The following is an 18,212-nucleotide window of genomic DNA, read 5'->3' on the forward strand; positions in this document are numbered from 1 at the left end:
ATGAACCCTGCACGTTCCCAAAGAGAAGTGCAGGGTTCAAACAAACATTCACGAGAGCGAGCCTCTGGCAGAGGTGAAGAGACCAGTAGGCGGGGAGAGGCGGGGGTCCAGACTGTCCATAGGGCGGCGTAAGAGTTCCTCCACGTGCCGGGCCACATCCATGGTCTCATCCAGGTCGAATTCTCCATCCTGGTCGAGGACGGGGTCAGGGCTGGTAGAGAGAGAGGGACGTCAGAGGGAGCTGGCATGCCTCACAGCCCCAGGCTCCTGGGGGACAGCTTCCAGCCTGCTCCCCACTCAGACCAGAGTCTCATGGGAGCAGGACCCGCTCTGGCTAGACTCCCACACCCCAAGTTGAATAAGTCAGTCACTGGCTTGTTGGGAGACACCCCAGTTCTAGTGTCATCGCTCACAACCTCATCGAGTGATCTCAGGGGAATGAGGTAGTTGGGTGAATGAGCTGCCCATGAAACCCCGGGCACCATTCACTGAGCACCTATGAAGGCCTGGGCCTTTCAACCACGTTACACTCATCCTCACAGCCACCCATAAGGCAGGTATTTACTCTACTTTATAGAGGAGGAAACTGAGACTCAATCATGTTAGGAAATTTGTTCAGGTCCACCTGGTTGGCAGGTGGAGTCAGGATTGGAATTCCGGTCTTTGTGACTCCCAAGCCTGTGGTCGTCCCACAGCAGCAGGCCACCCACAGCTCGAAAGAGAATTAATTCTCTTCTCTGGGAACTCCAGAGAGGAGCAATTGATACCCTGTTCCCCCACAACTCCTAAGAACAACTACCCCATCCATAGCCACCCTGTATCAAGCCCTTATAAGTCTCATCTGTGCTAAATGCTCTACCTGCACTCTCTCACTTAATCCTGACCCCAGTCCCACGTGGTAGGTCTTTTTGCCTCCATTTTACAGATGAGGAGACTGAGCATCAGAGAGGCTCAATAATTTCCCCAAGGTCACACAGCTAGTCAGCACCAGAGCAAGGACACTGCTACGTGTAGTTTCAAAATGCTCTCTGCTTTTCATTGGCTGATCTCACCCACCCTGCACCTGGGCATGTGCCAGAGCCCGGCCTGGCCTGGGTGGTCTCAGACCTAGAGGAGCTCTGGATTCCTTGCCCACCAGCCCTCCGGGTGCCCAGCCTGAGGCCAAGTGCCCAGTTCCTCCCCATGGAGCCCCATGAGAACACAACCTACTTCTGTGGGTACATGTTATAATGAGCCTGGGGGCACACGGCTGGGGAGGGGGCCTGGTCCATGTAGGTGGCGCTGCCCCCGGCAGAGTCCGCAGAGGCGCTCACAAACCTGCGAGAGGAAGCAGAGCACAGCCTTAGCGGGGAGGGGCTCACAGGCCATCTTCGCGTCTTTTTCAGGTGCGGAAGGACAGAGTGCCCGCTGAGCCTGGGGCTCTGGCCGCAGGAGCGGGGCCCTGGGTACCGACGCCCTGGTGACCAAGCCCAGTTCCCTCCCCAGGAGGGGCGGTGGTGAGGGGTGAGGAGAGCCAGGTCAGGGGGTGAGAGGAGAAGAGAGGCAGCAGGAGACCAGAGCTGGACCCGGGACACTTACTCAGGGACCACTTGCTTGATCTGTGGTTTCACGTATCCGTCCACTGCTTTAGCTGCCGAGGGCAGGGGGAACGGTGATGAGAACCGAAGTCTCTGGGAGCTCCCAGGGGAGTGGAAACCCACCTATGCAGTCTGCCTCCCCCCACATTGCCATGGGGCCTCAGCAGGGATGAAATTTCCCACAGACTCCCAATAAACACCACCCAGGCCCTGGCTTCAGTCTCATCCCTTCTCCTGCTTCCTTTTCTGGCCTGTTTGCTCTCTCTCTCCTCACCCACACCCCTGCCAAGGAAACAGAATCAACACCAAGGAACCAACCCAACCAATGGACTGGGGACAGGTTGAAGAGGAAAAACCTGTCATTTTGCTTCCTACACTCAACTTGAGGGTAGGTTTGAGGGTGGAGAGTGGTGAGGGCAGCTGATCAAGATGGGAGTCGTGCATTATCTGTGGGTTTGCATTATGGCTCCTCCCCCAGCACTGCAGCCTCTTCCTCCAAGGGCACAGAAGTGAGTCCCACTCAGTGTTTTGCTTTGCAGGGAAGAAAGCTGGGTCAGAGGTTTTGCTTTCCCTTTCTTCAGTTGTGAGCCCTGAAATCCTCTCCACGTGCCTTGCACCATCCCACGGACAAACACCCACAGGGGAAACGGCCCCTCGGCTCTTCTTGGGGCGTCCCCACTGCCTAGCCCCGGGAGTATCTGGGCAGGACGCACCGAGCACAGGAGTATAGTACTTGGAGAAGACCTCATCCTTGGGCCGGTCGGGAAACACGTAGATGAGATAGCTCAGGTCCCCCAGCCGGTCGGCCAGGGACCGGATGGAGAAATCCCGCGTGGTAAACGGCTTCAGATTCCACAGGTTACGGTCAGCTGTGAAAAGGCCAAGCTCATTCCACAACCCACCGCCCTCAGGAGGAGGATCAGAGCTGTGGGGCTTCGGGGCAGGCTTGCAGAGACATCAGGGCTTTTACTAGCCTGCACTGCAGCCCCACCCCTGTGCTTCTCGGCATAGGGCAAGGAAACGACCACGGGCGAGCAGATACCAACAAGGCTGGGTCAGGGCAGAGAAGGACTCGTCCGGCAGTTCTGGAGTCCAGGAGGCCGATGATTTTAGGTTCTCCCAAGTGGAAAACAACAGAGAGGGAATGTGCTTCTGAGCAACACTCCTCCCACCCTCCAAGCTCAGTTCCCATCTTTCCCACCGGATACCTTCTAAGGATGCAGGCCTGATGGAGAATAGGGAACAAGGAAATGGAAGACAGGGCCACTGGGGCTAGAGAGTGGGCACGTAGGGAACTCACGAGAGTCAAACTTCCAGGCAATGGTGATGCCCCCTATTTCTGAGTCGCTAAAGCGCAACAAGAAGGTCCCGTCGGGCTTGTTGATGAGCAGGTCATGGGCCTGTTGCTTATTCACAAAACCTAGGATGGCCCTGGGTGCATCAAGCATACAGTGTCACTGCTGGCAGCAGCCACTGTCCCCTGAGCCCATGACCTCCCAGACCCCATTCCTCACCCGTCATTCCAATGGGGCTTGTGATGTTTCTTCAGCACCTCCATGACCCCATCGAACCACTGCCAGAAGGTGTAGTTCCAGCCTGGCAAGTTCTCCTGAGAGCCCCCAGGAAACCCCAAGTCAGGGCTTGTGCCCCCGTCGTCACGGGTGGTTCAGGGAACACTCAGTGCCCTCTTGTCCTCACCCAGACCTTCTCCCAGTTCCTCATCCGACTTGCCCCACACTCCAGCAAACTGCCACAGCCCCTGCTCATATCCTAGGGAACCAGAGAGTACACTCGCCTCTTGCCTCGCAGACACAGGGGTCCGGGACAATCCCACGGGGTGGGGGGTGGAGGTGCAAAGAACTGTCCAAGCTGGATGAGACCTCCAAAGTCATTCCTGCCCAACCCCTTCGCTTTACAGATGGGAAAAGCGCAGCACAGAGGAGGGAAGGGGCCTGGCAAATTTGTTAACACATCGAAGACTAGAACCCAGGGACCCTGACTCCCAGCTCCGGGTTCCTTCCATCGTCCTGCTTCGGCTCTCACGGCTGCCTGCATTCCTTGGGGTACTAGCCCCTGTCTCTCCTGGTTGTAGAAGAGGGGGGATGGCGGTAGAGGGGGGCCACTGACCAGGGGCAGTAACCTGTGTGTGAGGTGGGGGAAGGGTGGCAGGGTGGTCCCAGGCAGGCAGCGGGCGGTGTCCCTCACCCTATTGAACTGGGACCAGGACACGGACATGCCGTGGTAGTCCTCGAGGTGGCTGCTACTGCTGTTGAACAGCTTCTGCGCCAGGAACACGAGGTTCTCCTTGGTCAGGCCCCGGTTGCTCTGCACTTCGGCCTTGAATTTCATGTTGAGCGCCTCGCACAGCTGTGGCCACAGGACTTTGTCAGGCACTGCAAACGGCACCCTGCCCTGGTGGGGAGAGAAGAAAGGAAAAAAAGGCAGATTGAGGGAGTAGGAGATATTTACACACACACAGATACAGATACCAAGAGATAGAGGGGACTGAGAAAGATCCAGAAAAGGAGACAAAAATGCAAGGAAAAGAAAGGCTGGGGGCAGGGGCAGAGGGGTGGGCATACAGGGATGGAGACCCAGACCAGGACCCTGGGGAGAGAGATCAGGGACCAGAGCCCCAAGACCATGCTCACAGACCTAGGAGACCCCAGTCCTGTGACCCGGAGCCCAGACAGAGCCTAGGACATGCCGAGGGCAGGGTGTTCACACCAGCTGCCCCCTGACCTCTGGTCTGGCCCTAGGGTTGGGGAAGACCACTTAGCAGGGGCCCTGGGGTTGGGGCTGACCCTGGGAAACTCCGAGGGGCCGAGGTGAGGGTCTCATGGGGACTCACCGGCTCAGCAAAGGCATTGTCCCACAGCACGGTGGCAGTAGCATTGTGGTCCTGGCTGCCGTGAACGATGACAACCACAGGAAGGGACAGAGTCTACGGGAATCCAGGGAATGAGGGGTGAGGGCATATGACCACCGTCTTGCCCTCCTCTTGGGGGAGACTCCCAACCCTCATTCCTCAAGCCCTCCCAGCAAAACAAAACAAAAAACAAACAAAAAACACAACATATTTCTTCTTGGCCCATTGCCTAAATTCTGCGGGCTGGTGCCAGATTATAACCTCGCAAATGGGCACCAGCAGAGTGAAATTAGGTTTTCTGAGACCATCACGGGGTAACTGGACTGAGCCTGTGTGAGGATTCAAGTCTCTGGCTTTCCCAAGCCAGCCAGGCAGCCTGCAGGGGACGGGGGAGCCAGGTCTCACCTTCACCTGGAACACAAGCTCATTGCTGCCAACACTGAACTGAGACTCAAACAGGACCGTGAACTTCTCCTCCGTCACGGACTCTGCGCCTCGCCGGTCAGCGCGCTTGATCCTCTTTAGCGACTGCAGGGCAGGAGGTCAGAGGGGAACGAGGAGAAAGCCGCTGGTTACGAGGACTCGGCTCTGGGCGGGCCTCCCTCCATGGGCGGGGCCCTGTCCTCACCATGTTCCTGAAGTGGGCGCTGAGGGTGCCTGTGGCCTGGTGATACTCCATCACACAACAGTTGTTCAAGATCTCTCCGCTGCACTCACTGCGAAGCAGAGGGGAACCCATCTCCACTGGGCCCAGGCCAGGAGCACCATCCTGTCTGCACCCTGGGCCCAGACTTCTCCAGAAAGCCCTGCCAGCAGCCCCTGCCCCTCCCCTAAGAGCATTTCTCTGAGTGTCCCTGGGCTCACTTTCTCATCAACCTGACAGCACCTGAGCAAAGTCTCCAAGGGTGGGGCCTGCGTCTCTATCATTAAAATTCCTTGGGTATCAAGATTGATGTGGGGACTACTGAGCCCGTGAGCCACAACTACTGAGCCCGCGTGCCACGACTACTGAAGCCCACGTGCCTAGAGCCTGTGTTCCGCAGCAAAGAGAAGCCACCGCAATGAGAGGCCCGCGCACCACAGCGAAGAGTAGCCCCCACTCGCCGCGACTAGAGAAAGCCTGCGGGCAGCAACAAAGACCCAACGCAGCCAATAAATAAATAAATAAATAAATAAATAAATTTAAGATTGATGCGGGCGCCTTCGGCAGTTTCTAGCATACTTGAGATAAAAATCATGACCACAGCCTACAAAGATTCCCGAGATCAACCCCTGCCCACCTCCCTGGCCTCACTGAGGACAAGCGAGCCCACTGCCTTGTCTGTTCGCTGAACACGTATGCTCAGTGCCTGCCTCGGGACTTCTGTACTTGCCCTTCCTATCTCCCCAAACACTCCTGACCTTCTCATTCAGGTCTCCACTCAAACATATCTTCAGAAAGGCCCTCCTTGTCTACTCATGTACTGCAGGCGCTGTGATACTGCTTTATTTTAATTTTCTGTCTCGAGGTTGGGCGGGGACAGAGCCAAGTTCTGTGTGGATCACAGCTGTGTCTCAGTGCTCAGCACACGTCCTGGGACACCCAGCAGCGAAATCCTTGTTAATTTACTATGCGTGCGAAGTGTACGCCAGGACAGACAGAGTGAACTGGAGCGACAATGGGACCACATCGCAATGCAGGACAAAGGGTTTCAGGGAGGGAGGCTATGCTGTCCCCATCACCCAGGATGCCTGCTGTAGAATAGAGGCTGAGCTGAGGGAGGGGCAGATGGGAGCAGGGCAACGTACTTGCGGGTGTTCTCGTTCTTGAGCAGCGACTTGGCCTGCTGCTCACTGATGATGGTGGCCTTCACCTGGGGGGGGTTCATGTGCACGTTCAGCTTCCCACCCACCAGCAGGCGCACGGTGGCTGCGAACTTGGTCTGAGTCTTCAGGACCTGAGGGGGCTGCTTCTCGATGATGAACGTGCTGCGGGGACACAAGTGACCAGGTGATGCCTCAGGGGACAGTGCTCCGGTCCCTCCCTCCGCGTGGGGAGACCGCCTTGCGCGGGGCACAGCAGGCGAAGGAAGGGCTTGTGGCACAGCCCCCGGGCCCTGGGGGGCCACTGCGAGTCGGAGGAGCTGGCAGGAGGGGAGGCAGTGAGATGAACTCAACAGCTGAAACGGGCTGCAGGGAACAAGCCCATGTAGTGTCCACGAGAGAGACTGGGCAAGGTCAACAGCAAGAGGCCACAGCAACAGGCGACAGAGGGGGATGGGATGAGGGTGTGAGGCAGAGACGGAAGGGCTGAAGCCAGAGCTCCCTCTGTAAAGACCCTGCTGCCCGCGACCCAGGCCAACCGGATGGGGCCTGGGCGTGGCCAAGAGGCAGCAATCACCTGGTCACCAGGGCTGAGATGATGTCTGTGATGGTGGCGTTGACCTCAGCCAGCATCTCCTCCACGGGGCCGGGGATGGGCAGCTGCTGGCAGAGGTGCTCAGCTCTGCGGATCTGCTGCCGGTTCTGCCAGATGATCTCCGCCAACTTCTCACACCTGCACAGGAGCCCCGAGGCCAAAGGGAAGGACAAAGCCTTCACCCCCTTCCTCCAGGCCAGAAGCCAGAAGGCTCCCAGGCTGGGGAGAAGGCCCAGACCCAGCTCCACCCCCAGGAAGGCTCGGCGCCTTAGCCGCCTGGCCTGTCCACTGAGCAGAGCACAGCTGCCCTGCCTTCCAGAAACACAAAGAAACACACAGGAGGAGCGACCCTGACTTGGGTCCAACCAGCCTGAGCGTCACTCTGCACACCTGGCCCCACCCCACTCCCTCACCCAGGGACGCCCCTCCCGGGGGAGGTGGCACAGGACGGGGGCACCAAAGTCTGCATCAGGAACCAGACCACTGGTGAAATAAGACATGTGTCCCGACAGAGGGAGCCAGCTGTTCACGCAAACACAGGAGCAGAGCAGCAGCCGGTGGCACCACGCTGAGCCCCTGCCGCCCCCGCCCGGCCCCCCACGCCCATTACCAGGATTGCAGCACGTCCAGGCTGCCCTCGGGGGGCCCTCCGTTCCCCGCCAGCTGCTGCCGCCGCTTCCACTGGATCAGCTCGTCATCCAGAATGATGGTCTGCTGCTTCCGCAGCAGCTGCAGGGTCTTCTGGTGCTTCTCGGCCAGCTCCTGAGGGGCGGGCGGCGGGTGAGCGGCCCTTCGGGGCTCTCAGAACAGCCCCGCAGGGCCTCTCCTCTCCCCTTGCCGACCCGCTCTGCCCTGCGTGCCCACACAGGGAGGAAGGCTCTGGCCTCCTGCTCTGCTGGGTCCCGCGCTCCTCCTGGCTCTCTCCCTCGCTCAGGTCCCCGGGACGGCTCGGCTCGGGGTGTCACCTCCACGCCCGGGAGGGGAGGGACGCAGAGCCCACTCACCACGCGGTACTGCTGCAGCGTCTGGGCCTCGCGCTGCAGCCAGGCCTCCAGGGACACCTGCTTCTGCTGGAGGGCCGTCTCCCGGCTCAGACGCTCCTGGGGGTTCAGCTGGGCCAGCTGGGAAAACTGAGCTGGAGGAGGGGACAGGACACCCACGACCATGACCTCCCCGGGTCCAGCAGGGAGCCCGGCAGAACTGCACTCACCTGTTCTGGAGGCAAAACCCTGGAGGGGACACAGCTGACAAGTGGCCAGTCAGGGTTCCACAGCCATGGCGCCCAAAGATGAGTGGGCTCCGTCCCCTGGCCCCCCGACTCTGAGCTCCCCTTGGGGAGTGGGGAAACGGAAGCTTGGGGTACAGCTGAGGAGGAGCCAGCCCATGGCCTCCCTGCCCACCCAGCCCTCCTCTCCCCACGCGGGGTCCGGCTTAGAGCCACCCTGCCTGGTCTGAAGTGTGTCCTCGCCGTTTAAAAGGTGGGTGAACTCGGGCAAATCACCTCACTCTCCTATGCCTCAGCTTCCCCAGGTGTAAAATGGGAGAATCACGGCACCTGCCTCAGTGGCTGCTGTGACGTTAAATAAGCAACGATACAGAAAATACTCAGGAAGCTGCCTGGCACCATCAGCTCCAGGTGAGTCAGTCCTCATGGTTAATGGGTTACAGGACAGGATTAAAGGCTGATGGAGCAGCTCTCAGCCCCAACCTCACAGGACAAAGCCTCATCAGGAAGGCCCTGCTCCGTGGGGCTGAGCGCAGCAGCCTCTCCTCGGGGAAGGGGGTGTTTCTCCAGGGGCTCAAGGGGCCTAACGTGTTTGTCCAGGTTGGGTCACTGTGAGCTCAGCAGACCAACTGGAAGAGGGAGAGAGAGAGAGTGTCCAGGGCCAATGGGGACACGAAAGCAGCAAGATTCTCTCAAGAGAGGGAGGCAGCTTCTCTCCACACCAGCTGTCAGGCATCTCATCGATGGCAGGAATAAGGTAACGAGGCCTCACTGACGTCCTTTTCAAAAAATCTGTTATATAATACTTAAGACCTAGGCAAGTATTGATAGAAAGGATGATACAAGGAACACCTGTGTATCAAGAAGCCAGCTTAAGAAAGATAAGCACCTGTACACCCTCCCCTGCCGGCATCCCCATTCCTCCCTCCACAGGCAATCACCATCCTAGATGCTGGCATTCCTACCCCCACCAATAGGCTTTTGGAACGTCCCACGGTCCTTACTGGGGCTGAGTCAAGAAGCGTCAGTCAGCAGGTCTTGGTCAAGTTCCTGGCAGGCCTCTGAGGGCCATGCCACACTGACCGAGGCCCTGCCCTATGGACGCACAAAAGCAACTAAGGACACACTAAAGCAACCCTAGACAGCCAGGAAAGCCCAGAACTAGAAGAGAACTTAGAAATATGGCTTTAACATGATTGCGGGGGACTGAGCAGGTAAGGAACATAGCAGAATAATCTGGAGAGCCACCTCGGAATCCTGCCACCCACAGGGAGGTGGCGGGGATCCCAATGCCAGGCCCAGCCTCCTTATGCAAGTGACCCACTTAGCTCTCTCCTGGCAAATTGGAGAAGCTTCTGGGAAGGATGCCAGGAGACTTGAGGCAACTGTCTGCTCCACTGGAGGGAGCTGAGGCTTCCCTTGCACAGACAGATCAGTAGTCTGTGTTTCTGATGGGTGCACTTGATAAATGAGACTGAACTGACAGTGCACGATGGGGACAAACCCAAACCAGGATGGAAACCCAACCCCACAAATAGGAAACAGAAAACCCCAGAATAGGATCATCAATACTGTCAACCAGTCAACGGCCTTGGGTAGAAATAATAGCCTGAAATGTTCTGTTCCCTAATCTAGCAGGAGGGCCTTCCTTTCTTTCGGGTCAGTCTGGGATGGATTCAGATCTGAAGAAGAGCTGCTAGAATTATCCCCCCAACATTTACTCAACGCCTGCTATGATTCAGGCAATGTGCTAGTCTCAGGGTACAGAAAACACTGACAGGGCAAGGTAGGAGGAAAGCTTAAATAGTTAAATTAAAATAGAATCAGAATCTTAAAAAATTTAAACAATTAAAAGGAAGAACAGAGGAACAAATACTGAAAAGGGACAAAACAAAATAAATATTAACATGTGGACCTCAATTTCTATTACATTAAATATTAATGGACTAAACACCTTAATTAAAAGCAAAGATTGTCAGAAGAAATAAAAAAGCTGGACTCAACTATATGCTGTCTACATTTCAAATTTTAAAAAGCATGGATAAAAATATGTTTCTATTTAAAAATAGAATAAGAAGGCTGGAGGAGTAATACTAATATCTGATAAAGTAGACTTCAAGGCAAAGAGTGTTACCAGAGATCAAGAAAGATATTCCGTAAGTATTAAGGTGTCAATCAATCAGAATGACATAATAATTCTAAATGTATATGCATCTAATAACAAAGCTTCAAAAATACATAAAAGAAATATTTACATAAATAATTGGAAAATTACACAATACTATAGGAGATTTTGATACCTCTCTTTCAGCATCTGATAGAACAATTAGGCAAAAAAATCAATAAAGATACATCACTGATTCTCAAGGTGTGAACCAGGGATCCCTGAAGGGTTCCTAAGACCCTTATAGGAGGTCCACCAAGCCAGAACTATTTTCATAAAGTCATAGGACCTTATTTACCTTTTTTTCTCTTATTCACTTATAAGCATACAGCAGAGTTTTCTAGAGGTTACAAGATATGTGATGTTACAACAGATTGAAATCCAGCTCCAGCTATCTCCTATTAAGCCTAACATTAAAGAGATTTGTAAGAATGTAAAGCAATGCCACTCTACTCACTAAATTTGGTGTGGGTTTTTTTAACTTTATTACGTTAACATTATATATTATGTTATATATGTTAACATTATTGAATTTATTATTGCTATTTTAAAATAAAACAACTTCAGAACATACATTCAAGTCCACAAAATACATTCACCAACATAGAGCATATGCTGGGGCATAGAACAATAAATTTACAAGAAGAGATCATATAGAGTATGTTCTCTGACAACAGTGGAATTCAACAATGAAATGAAAATGAAATCAATAATGATATGACATCTAGAAAAACACAAAATATTTGGAAATTAAACAATATACTTCTAAATAGTATATGGGTAAAATAATTAATCAGAAGAGAAATTAGATAATATTTCAAATTGAATGATAATGAGTATACAGCATATCCAAAATGATGAGATGCAGCTAAAGCACTGATGAGAAGGAAATTGATAGCTCTGAATATATACATTAGAAAAGAAAAAAGGTCTAAAATCAATGACCTAAGGTTCTACCTTAAGACACCAGAAATAGAAGAGCAAAGGAAAAGGGAGTTTGATACTTCTTGTTCTCACTAGGATGGGGTGGTACAGCTCTGGGGTCAATTTGAAGTGAAGGAAGATGAGCCACATTTCAAGACTCTTAAAAGTGTACCTGGGGTGAAGTTCTTCTGAGTTAATTTTTCTTTCCCTACACCCTTACCATAGCAGCCACTAGCAAATTATAGACCTAGGAGACAGGAGAATTTTCCACTGTCACCTCCTCCTCCCATCTTTACCTCCTATTAGGCTCAAAAAGGGGCATTCCTGGAGTTCCACCTCTCCCCAGCCTGGTTCAACCAGGGGACTCTCAACCTAAGTCCTCCCTTTGACTGGGGAACACTTTGTCCATATTCATTCATTCATTGAGATATTCACTGAATATTGGTTAAATAATAGTGATTTTATGACATATCTCTAGTTAAGATCCAGTTCTGCAACTTGCAAGAAACCCAGGCCAGGGCTTCCCTGGTGGCGCAGTGGTTAAGAATCCGCCTGCCAATGCGGGGGACACAGGTTCGAGCCCTGGTCCGGGAAGATCCCACATGCCGCGGAGCAACTAAGCCCACGCGCCACAACTACTGAGCTTGCGCTCTAGAGCCCGTGAGCCACAACTACTGAGCCTGTGTGCCACAACTACTGAAGCCTGTGCACCTAGAGCCCGTGCTCCACAACAAGAGAAGCCACTGCAATGAGAAGCCCGCGCACCACAACGAAGAGTAGCCCCCGCTCTCTGCAACTAGAGGAAAGCCCGCGCACAGCAGCGAAGACCCAATGCAGCCAAAAATAAATAAATAAAATAAATAAATTTAAAGAAAAAAAAAGAAACCCAGGCCAAATTACGTGTTCTCTTTGAACATCAGTTTTATCATCTGCAAAACAGGAATAATACAACTACCTATTTTTTAGGGCTGTTGTAAAGGTTGTAGTGAATAATGCATGCAAAGGGTTTAGCCTGGAGCCTGGCCCATAGCAGGGGCTCCATCACTGGGAGCGTTACTCCTCCCAAGCTTTGGGTAAGGTTCTGGGGAGACAGATGTGGATCTAGCCCCAACCCTGCAGGAGTTCACAAAGTGGTCTCACTCCCGTCCTCCAGATACACGCTGCCCTCCTACATCAGCCTCACCCTGGATCCTCAGGCTCTCTTGATATTGGATGATGAAGTACTCTTGAGTCTGCTGCAGCTTCTTCAGCTCATTCTCTGTGTCCTGTGTGACCAGTCGCAGCTCCTCAAGTGTCTGGTTGATCTGAAGGTGTTTCTGGGACATGGCATCAACCAGGATCCCAGAAGAAGAACTACCCTGGAGACATATCAGGGGAGAGTGTGGGCAGCAGTTAAGTTGGGCAGTGAGGATGGGAGAAAACCTCAGGCCCTGGGGAACGCCAATACTACAGACCCCAAATGCCAGATCTAGAATAAGAAGGAAGGGTACTTTGAGTCAGAAGGAGAGTCATTTGCCAGAACGGGGGTGGAGAGGGTAAAGGAAGAGAAACAGGTGACCTGGCAGACTATGGCATCTTCATAAAGCATGGAAGAAACTTCTATTGCAGTTCTAACCTCCACCAGAGTATCCCACACAGGGTCCATCTGAGTTCTCTCTGGAGAGACTAGAACTCAACATGTCCCAGGAGTTACCTGGGTTTTCCTACTAATGATGATGACCCCTCATTTCGTAGTCATTCGCTGACCCGATGCCACGATGCCACCTGTGCTAGGTGCTGGGGACACAGTGGGGGACAAGGCTGTGTGAACACACATCATCTGTGTCCTCGCTCGAGACCTTCTTGTGACTGAGGGAAAAGTGTGAACCGCTCACAGGTGGCATCCTGGAGACCCCAAATGAAGTGACAGGGGAGGCATCCACAAGGGCTTTGTGGATCCAGCCATTTAACTAACCTGGTCAGACCTATTCCTTCAACCAAGTCTTTAGGGCCTTTCCAATGACCTGCTCTCAGAATAAAATCCAAACTCCTTCCACACCCTCCACGGCCCTAGCCGATAGCCTCTGCCTACCCTACCCGCAGCGCCACTGCTGCCCAAGCACACCAGCTACTTTCTGTTCCTGAATACATAAGCGTGTTCCTGCCTCAGGGCCTTTGTATTTGTTGTTCCATCACCCTGGAACATTCTGGCACCAAACCTTCCTGCTGGCACTTCCACTGTCACTTTTCAGAGTGACCCTCTCTGATGAGCCGATTTATAATACGCCCTCCCTTACTGAAGGTGTCTTGTTCTTGCATGTTCTTTCTTTCTTTCTTAAAATTTATTTATTAATTTGTTTTTATTTTTGGCTGTGTTGGATCTTCGTTGCTGCTCATGGGCTTTCTCTAGTTGAGGCAAGCGGGGGCTACTCTTCCTTGCGGTGCGCGGGCTTCTCACTGTCGTGGCTTCTCTTGTTGCAGAGCACGGGCTCTAGAGCGCAGGCTCAGTACTTGTGGCACACGGGCTTAGTTGCTCCGCGGCATGTGGGATCTTCCCGGACCAGGGCTCGAACCCGTGTCCCCTGCATTGGCAGGCGGATTCTTAACCACTGCGCCACCAGGGAAGCCTGCATGTTCTTTCTTGTCTGCCTCCCTGCACTAGGATGTGAACTCCCTAAGGGCTAGGACCTTGTCTGTCTTGTGCACCACAAAATCCCCAAGGCCCAGGACATCAGAGGTGTTGAGGAACAGCTTGATGACTGGGAGAACGATTATTTCCCCCCAACCATGACAGCACCTGCATCGTAGGCATGTATTTCTTAATTGGAGCCGAACTCATTTGTACATTTACAGATAGCTCTGTAATTGCACCAAGTCAAGAGTTGTACCAGTTGACCCTTTGTGACCTGGCTTCTGCCCAGTTGGCTCCCTTCTCTCCAGTAGCACTGAACACTTACAGTTCTTCGAATGTCATAAGGTGGCTCATGCCTTCCTGCCCTCACATATACTGCTGTTATTTTTGACTAGAAAACTCATCCTGCCTCCTTCCTCCCTCTTTCCCCACTATAGTTCGGCCATCCTTTTCCTCAGGACACCCTCCCCTCCACCAGCCAGCCTGCTCCAGTCTGAGTCGGATCCTTTTTCCAAATAGGCCCGCTTAGCACTCAGCTGACACCTAAAGAATCTATCATCGCCTGAATTCCCTTTAGGTGGAGACCAGGACTTTATCTGTTTTTCCCGTCCTAGTCCAGTGTCAGATGCACAGCAAGACCTCAATAAATGTTTACTGAATGAACTCTCAAATTCTTGAAATCAGTGTCCACCACAAGTAAATAATAAATATGACTTCGCTCCAGGCACTAGTCTGTGGTCTTTACCTATGGGATATCTTTTTACGAAATTCATTTTGCTTTATTGCAGATAATATACCATTTGTACCATTGTCCAAGCAATGTCTGATGCCTTTATGATTTCAGAACATGGGGGACGAGTCCCTGTTCTGCCTCGCTAGGCCTCGCTTCTCTGAGCTTGCCGGGTTACTTCTTCTGACATAGACCTCAGCTCTGTTTCCCCTCATAGACCACACCAGAGGATATTTCTTTTGTCTCCAGCCCCATTTATTGAATGACAAATCTTTTCCCTGGTGATTTGTAATGCCATCTCTGACATAGATTGCATCTCCTGATGTGTATGTGTGTTTTTAGGGCTTCCTTTTCTGTTTCATTTGTGTTTGTCTATCCTTTGCCCACATAGTATCTCACAATAACCCTACAGGGTAGATACTATGACTGTCCTCATTTATAAAAGAAAAAAACAGAGGCTCAGAGACGTTAAGTAACTTGCTCAAGTCACACAGCTAGTAAGTAGTAGAGCCAGGGACTGAAGCCGGGGAGTGGGGTGTGGGTGTCAGTCTACACCTGCATGTGATACTGCCTCTCACACTTGCCCATGTCTTTTATTTCTTTGGTGCTTTCTCATGCCAGTGTTTATAAAACATATAAAAGCAGGTAGAAGGACTTCCCATAACCTCTCCCCAAACCCATGGGACACTCACATTGTTGGCTTCTCGGACCAGCCTTTGTTCATTGTACAGAATATGGCGGATGCAGCGCACCAATTCCATGGGACAGCGGTCATACGTGTTCTGAAAGAATCCAACAGCAGCTGCCAGTGGCCATCCTCTGCTCCCACCATGACCATTGCAGTGCCACGCCCACCCCTTCCTCTCCTCCAGCCCCTGCCTCAGCTTCCCCTGGGAAGCCTCAGGAACTGTCACCAGAACCTCTATCTCTCCTTGACTTGATTTCCCCTCGCAGAGCTTCATATTTGGTTTGCAGTGCATTAGAAACAGTTTACAAAGCACTTCCAATCTGCCATCTCCTTTGACTTGTGCATCATAGAAACCCTATGACATAAGCAGAAACTGTTATCCTCATTTCACAGATGAGAAAACTGATGCTCAGAGAGATTAAGTACTTGTCCAGAGGCAAACAAGTGAGTGAGCAGATGACTCAAGACCCAGGGCATTTAATGCCAAGGTCAAGGTACTTCCACTATAGTCCTGGCCCTGGGTTCCTATTTTGCTTCCCTCTTCCCACCAAGTTTCTCATGTTTCCTGCCTCTTCTGGGATGGACTTTTTATTTTTCTGGCACCCTGCTGCTTGTATTTAAGAAGGGCTCTCTAAAAATTCAAGTGAGTTCCAACAAATGCTCAACTATGATTACCACCCTCACCCCTTTCCTGCTGCCACAAAAACTTCCTCTCTCCCCTATATTCCTTCCCCCCGCATCCTCAGGTGAAGGAGAAGCTACACCTTACATCTAAAACCTTAATTCAAGGCTCCAGGACAACTCCGCTCCTCTTGCACGCCACTTCAGCAGCTCTTTGAAAAGCCTTTAAAAGAGCCCCAAGAGGGATGTCTGGTTGCCTCATTGCCTCATTTCTAGAATCTGTCAGTATTCCTTTCTCTGACAACAGAATCTTGACTTGCTCTACCCCCATCCCTTCTGCTTGATCTGCCCAGAATGCAGTTTCACCCATCCCCCTTCTCTTGAGGACAAACACGCCCCACCTCTTGCTTTGTAATATGCTAAGGGGAATCTGACAGGTCTGATTTAGAAAGAGGGGGTGGGGGAAATTGAAGCACAGAAAAGTTGCCGATAAGCTCAGGGTCATACGGTGAGTCAGTGGCCAAACCAGGAAAAAAACCAGGGGTTCTGGTGCTGGAAAGAGAAGGCGGACACTGCACCCTGCAGATGCCCCGGAGCTCACGCCCACCTGGAGCTGCATGGCCTGGAGCTCATGCCCACCTGGAGCCTCGAGGCCCCAAGATCACACCCACCTGGAGCTGCGTGGCGTAGTGCCCCAGCTTGATCTTCAGTAAGAACCCATCTTCCCCCACTTGGTGCTCTGCCTTCTTCTGCAGCTCCTGCACCAGGCCCTCCAGGAGCTGGGTGGCCTGGGGTCGGTCCTGGGGATTGTCCAGGTCGATGGCATCCCTTGGGGCAGGGCAGGAGAGAGAAGCCTACTATGGCGCCTCCTTGGGCATGGAGGTCAGGCACCAAGAGGGACGTGGAAATCCAAGGCTCGTGCCCACAAGACTTGTTCCCGGCAGCTCCACAGGCATCAGAGTCTAGAAACATTCCCTCTCCTCTCCCAGACTCCCATTTCCCTGTTCCCCTTGTCCCAAGGACACCGCCCCTTCTGCACAGAGCGGGACAGACAGGACCAGAATCTCACCAAACCACGAAGAGGAGACCTAAAGGCCAAGGGGCCTGGATGGCACCAGGCAGGAGCACTTACCACGGCTGGCTCTCGATCCACTGCGCTAAGTAATGCCGGACCTCGATGGGGAAGTGCTGCCCGTACAGCACCTGCATCTGGCGAAGCGCATCTCCCTGCAGCTGTTGGGCCTGGATCCAGCCCGCCATGTCCGTTCACCTAGCGCGAGCAGAGGGCTGAAGAGGAGCCTCCTTGTTAGAGGCGAGGGCTGGGCCTGCCCCTGGCCCTGCCATGCCCACCCATGCCTGGACCGCGGTCAGGCCCGGCCCCTCCCCTCCCACAGACACGCTTTCCTGTTCGGGAAGAGAAAAAGCGAGGAGGGGAAGGCCGCCCTTCCCTCCAGTGAGGAACCCGCTGAGGCTTGGGGAGGTGCTCCCGAAAGTCAGGTGCCCTCCCCCTCTTCCTCTCCCCTCGCCCCACCGGGGCTTCCCCGGGGGGGAACAGCTAGAAACTGAAAGAGAAACTTGATGGCGGAGGCCCACGGGCCCACTGGGGAGGGCTGCAAGAATCCCCCCACCCTGCTTCGAACCGCGACTCCCCATTTCTGGGAACGGGGGATATTCCAGCCCAAAGTTTGGGCAATGCCACCGACGGTTCCCACTGGACGGCTCTGTCACCGTAAGCACGTGGCTGGGGTTAAGGAGAGAGAGCTGGGGAGACAGACTCACCCTCTCTTGGGCTGCGTCCCCCCAGCTGTGCCCCGAGATCTCCCACTGTCCAATCCGACAGCGCCCCCTGTCCTCTGCCGGCGAGGATGGCGTCCACCCTCGGCCCCCTCCCTCCATCAGCGTCCCGCGTCCCTCGTCTCTCGTCCGCGCTGCGCGCTGCGCCGAAACTCCCTCTCGGTCCCGGGGACCGTCCCCTGCACCCCTCCGGCCGTCGGGCTCCGGGTCCCGCGGTGAGGGGGCCGGGGCAGCAGCCAGGGGCCCCTTCTGGGCGCGCGCCGCCGGGGACGCGCGGCCGGGCCACCCACCTGGTCGCGCAGAGCCGTCCGGCTACAGGGCTGACGCTCGCTCCCGGCCCGGGCTCCTGGCGGCGGCGGAGGCGGTGGCGGCGGCTGTTACTACAGGAAGGAGCCGAGAGCAGCGATTTCCTCCTCAAAGGTCAGCTGCCTCTGATAGACCATACACAGCGCGCGAGCTCTCGCCAACACCCCTCCCAGCCTCGGTCGCTCCCTCCCTGCCTCCGCCCTCGGTGGCTGGCTCCCCGGCGAGTGCACGGCGGCGGCGGCCGCGGCCGGGCCCCATGCAGCGAGGCGGGGCGGCGCCGAGCACAGGGGCTGCCCCGACGGCCG

The 18,212-nt window shown here is 54.0% G+C and overlaps 1 protein-coding gene across 3 annotated transcripts; it reads right to left on the reverse strand.

The window, feature by feature from the left end:
- On the reverse strand, positions 1-17,990 carry LOC133080612 (signal transducer and activator of transcription 5A). Of its 3 annotated transcripts, none has more exons than XM_061176606.1 (19): positions 17,892-17,990; positions 16,940-17,094; positions 16,479-16,635; positions 15,191-15,280; positions 12,341-12,515; positions 7,849-7,979; positions 7,455-7,606; positions 6,827-6,982; positions 6,235-6,414; positions 5,075-5,162; positions 4,852-4,974; positions 4,429-4,521; positions 3,783-3,989; positions 3,092-3,186; positions 2,878-3,008; positions 2,291-2,446; positions 1,579-1,630; positions 1,210-1,317; positions 1-211 (listed from the first exon to the last, which is right to left on the reverse strand). In XM_061176606.1, exons 2-19 carry the CDS (start codon positions 17,065-17,067, stop codon positions 49-51), a joined length of 2,385 nt encoding a protein of 794 aa, XP_061032589.1. In that variant the 5' UTR covers positions 17,068-17,094; positions 17,892-17,990; the 3' UTR covers positions 1-48. The 3 variants fall into 3 exon arrangements, with proteins under 3 accessions (XP_061032589.1, XP_061032590.1, XP_061032591.1); XM_061176607.1 differs by lacking the exon at positions 17,892-17,990 and adding an exon at positions 17,587-17,688; XM_061176608.1 differs by lacking the exons at positions 1-211; positions 1,210-1,317; positions 1,579-1,630 and adding an exon at positions 1,683-2,108.
- Between the last annotated feature and the right edge of the window lie 222 nt (positions 17,991-18,212).

Source organism: Eubalaena glacialis, chromosome 19, assembly GCF_028564815.1.
Source record: "Eubalaena glacialis isolate mEubGla1 chromosome 19, mEubGla1.1.hap2.+ XY, whole genome shotgun sequence".
In the NCBI taxonomy this organism is placed as follows: domain Eukaryota; kingdom Metazoa; phylum Chordata; class Mammalia; order Artiodactyla; family Balaenidae; genus Eubalaena; species Eubalaena glacialis.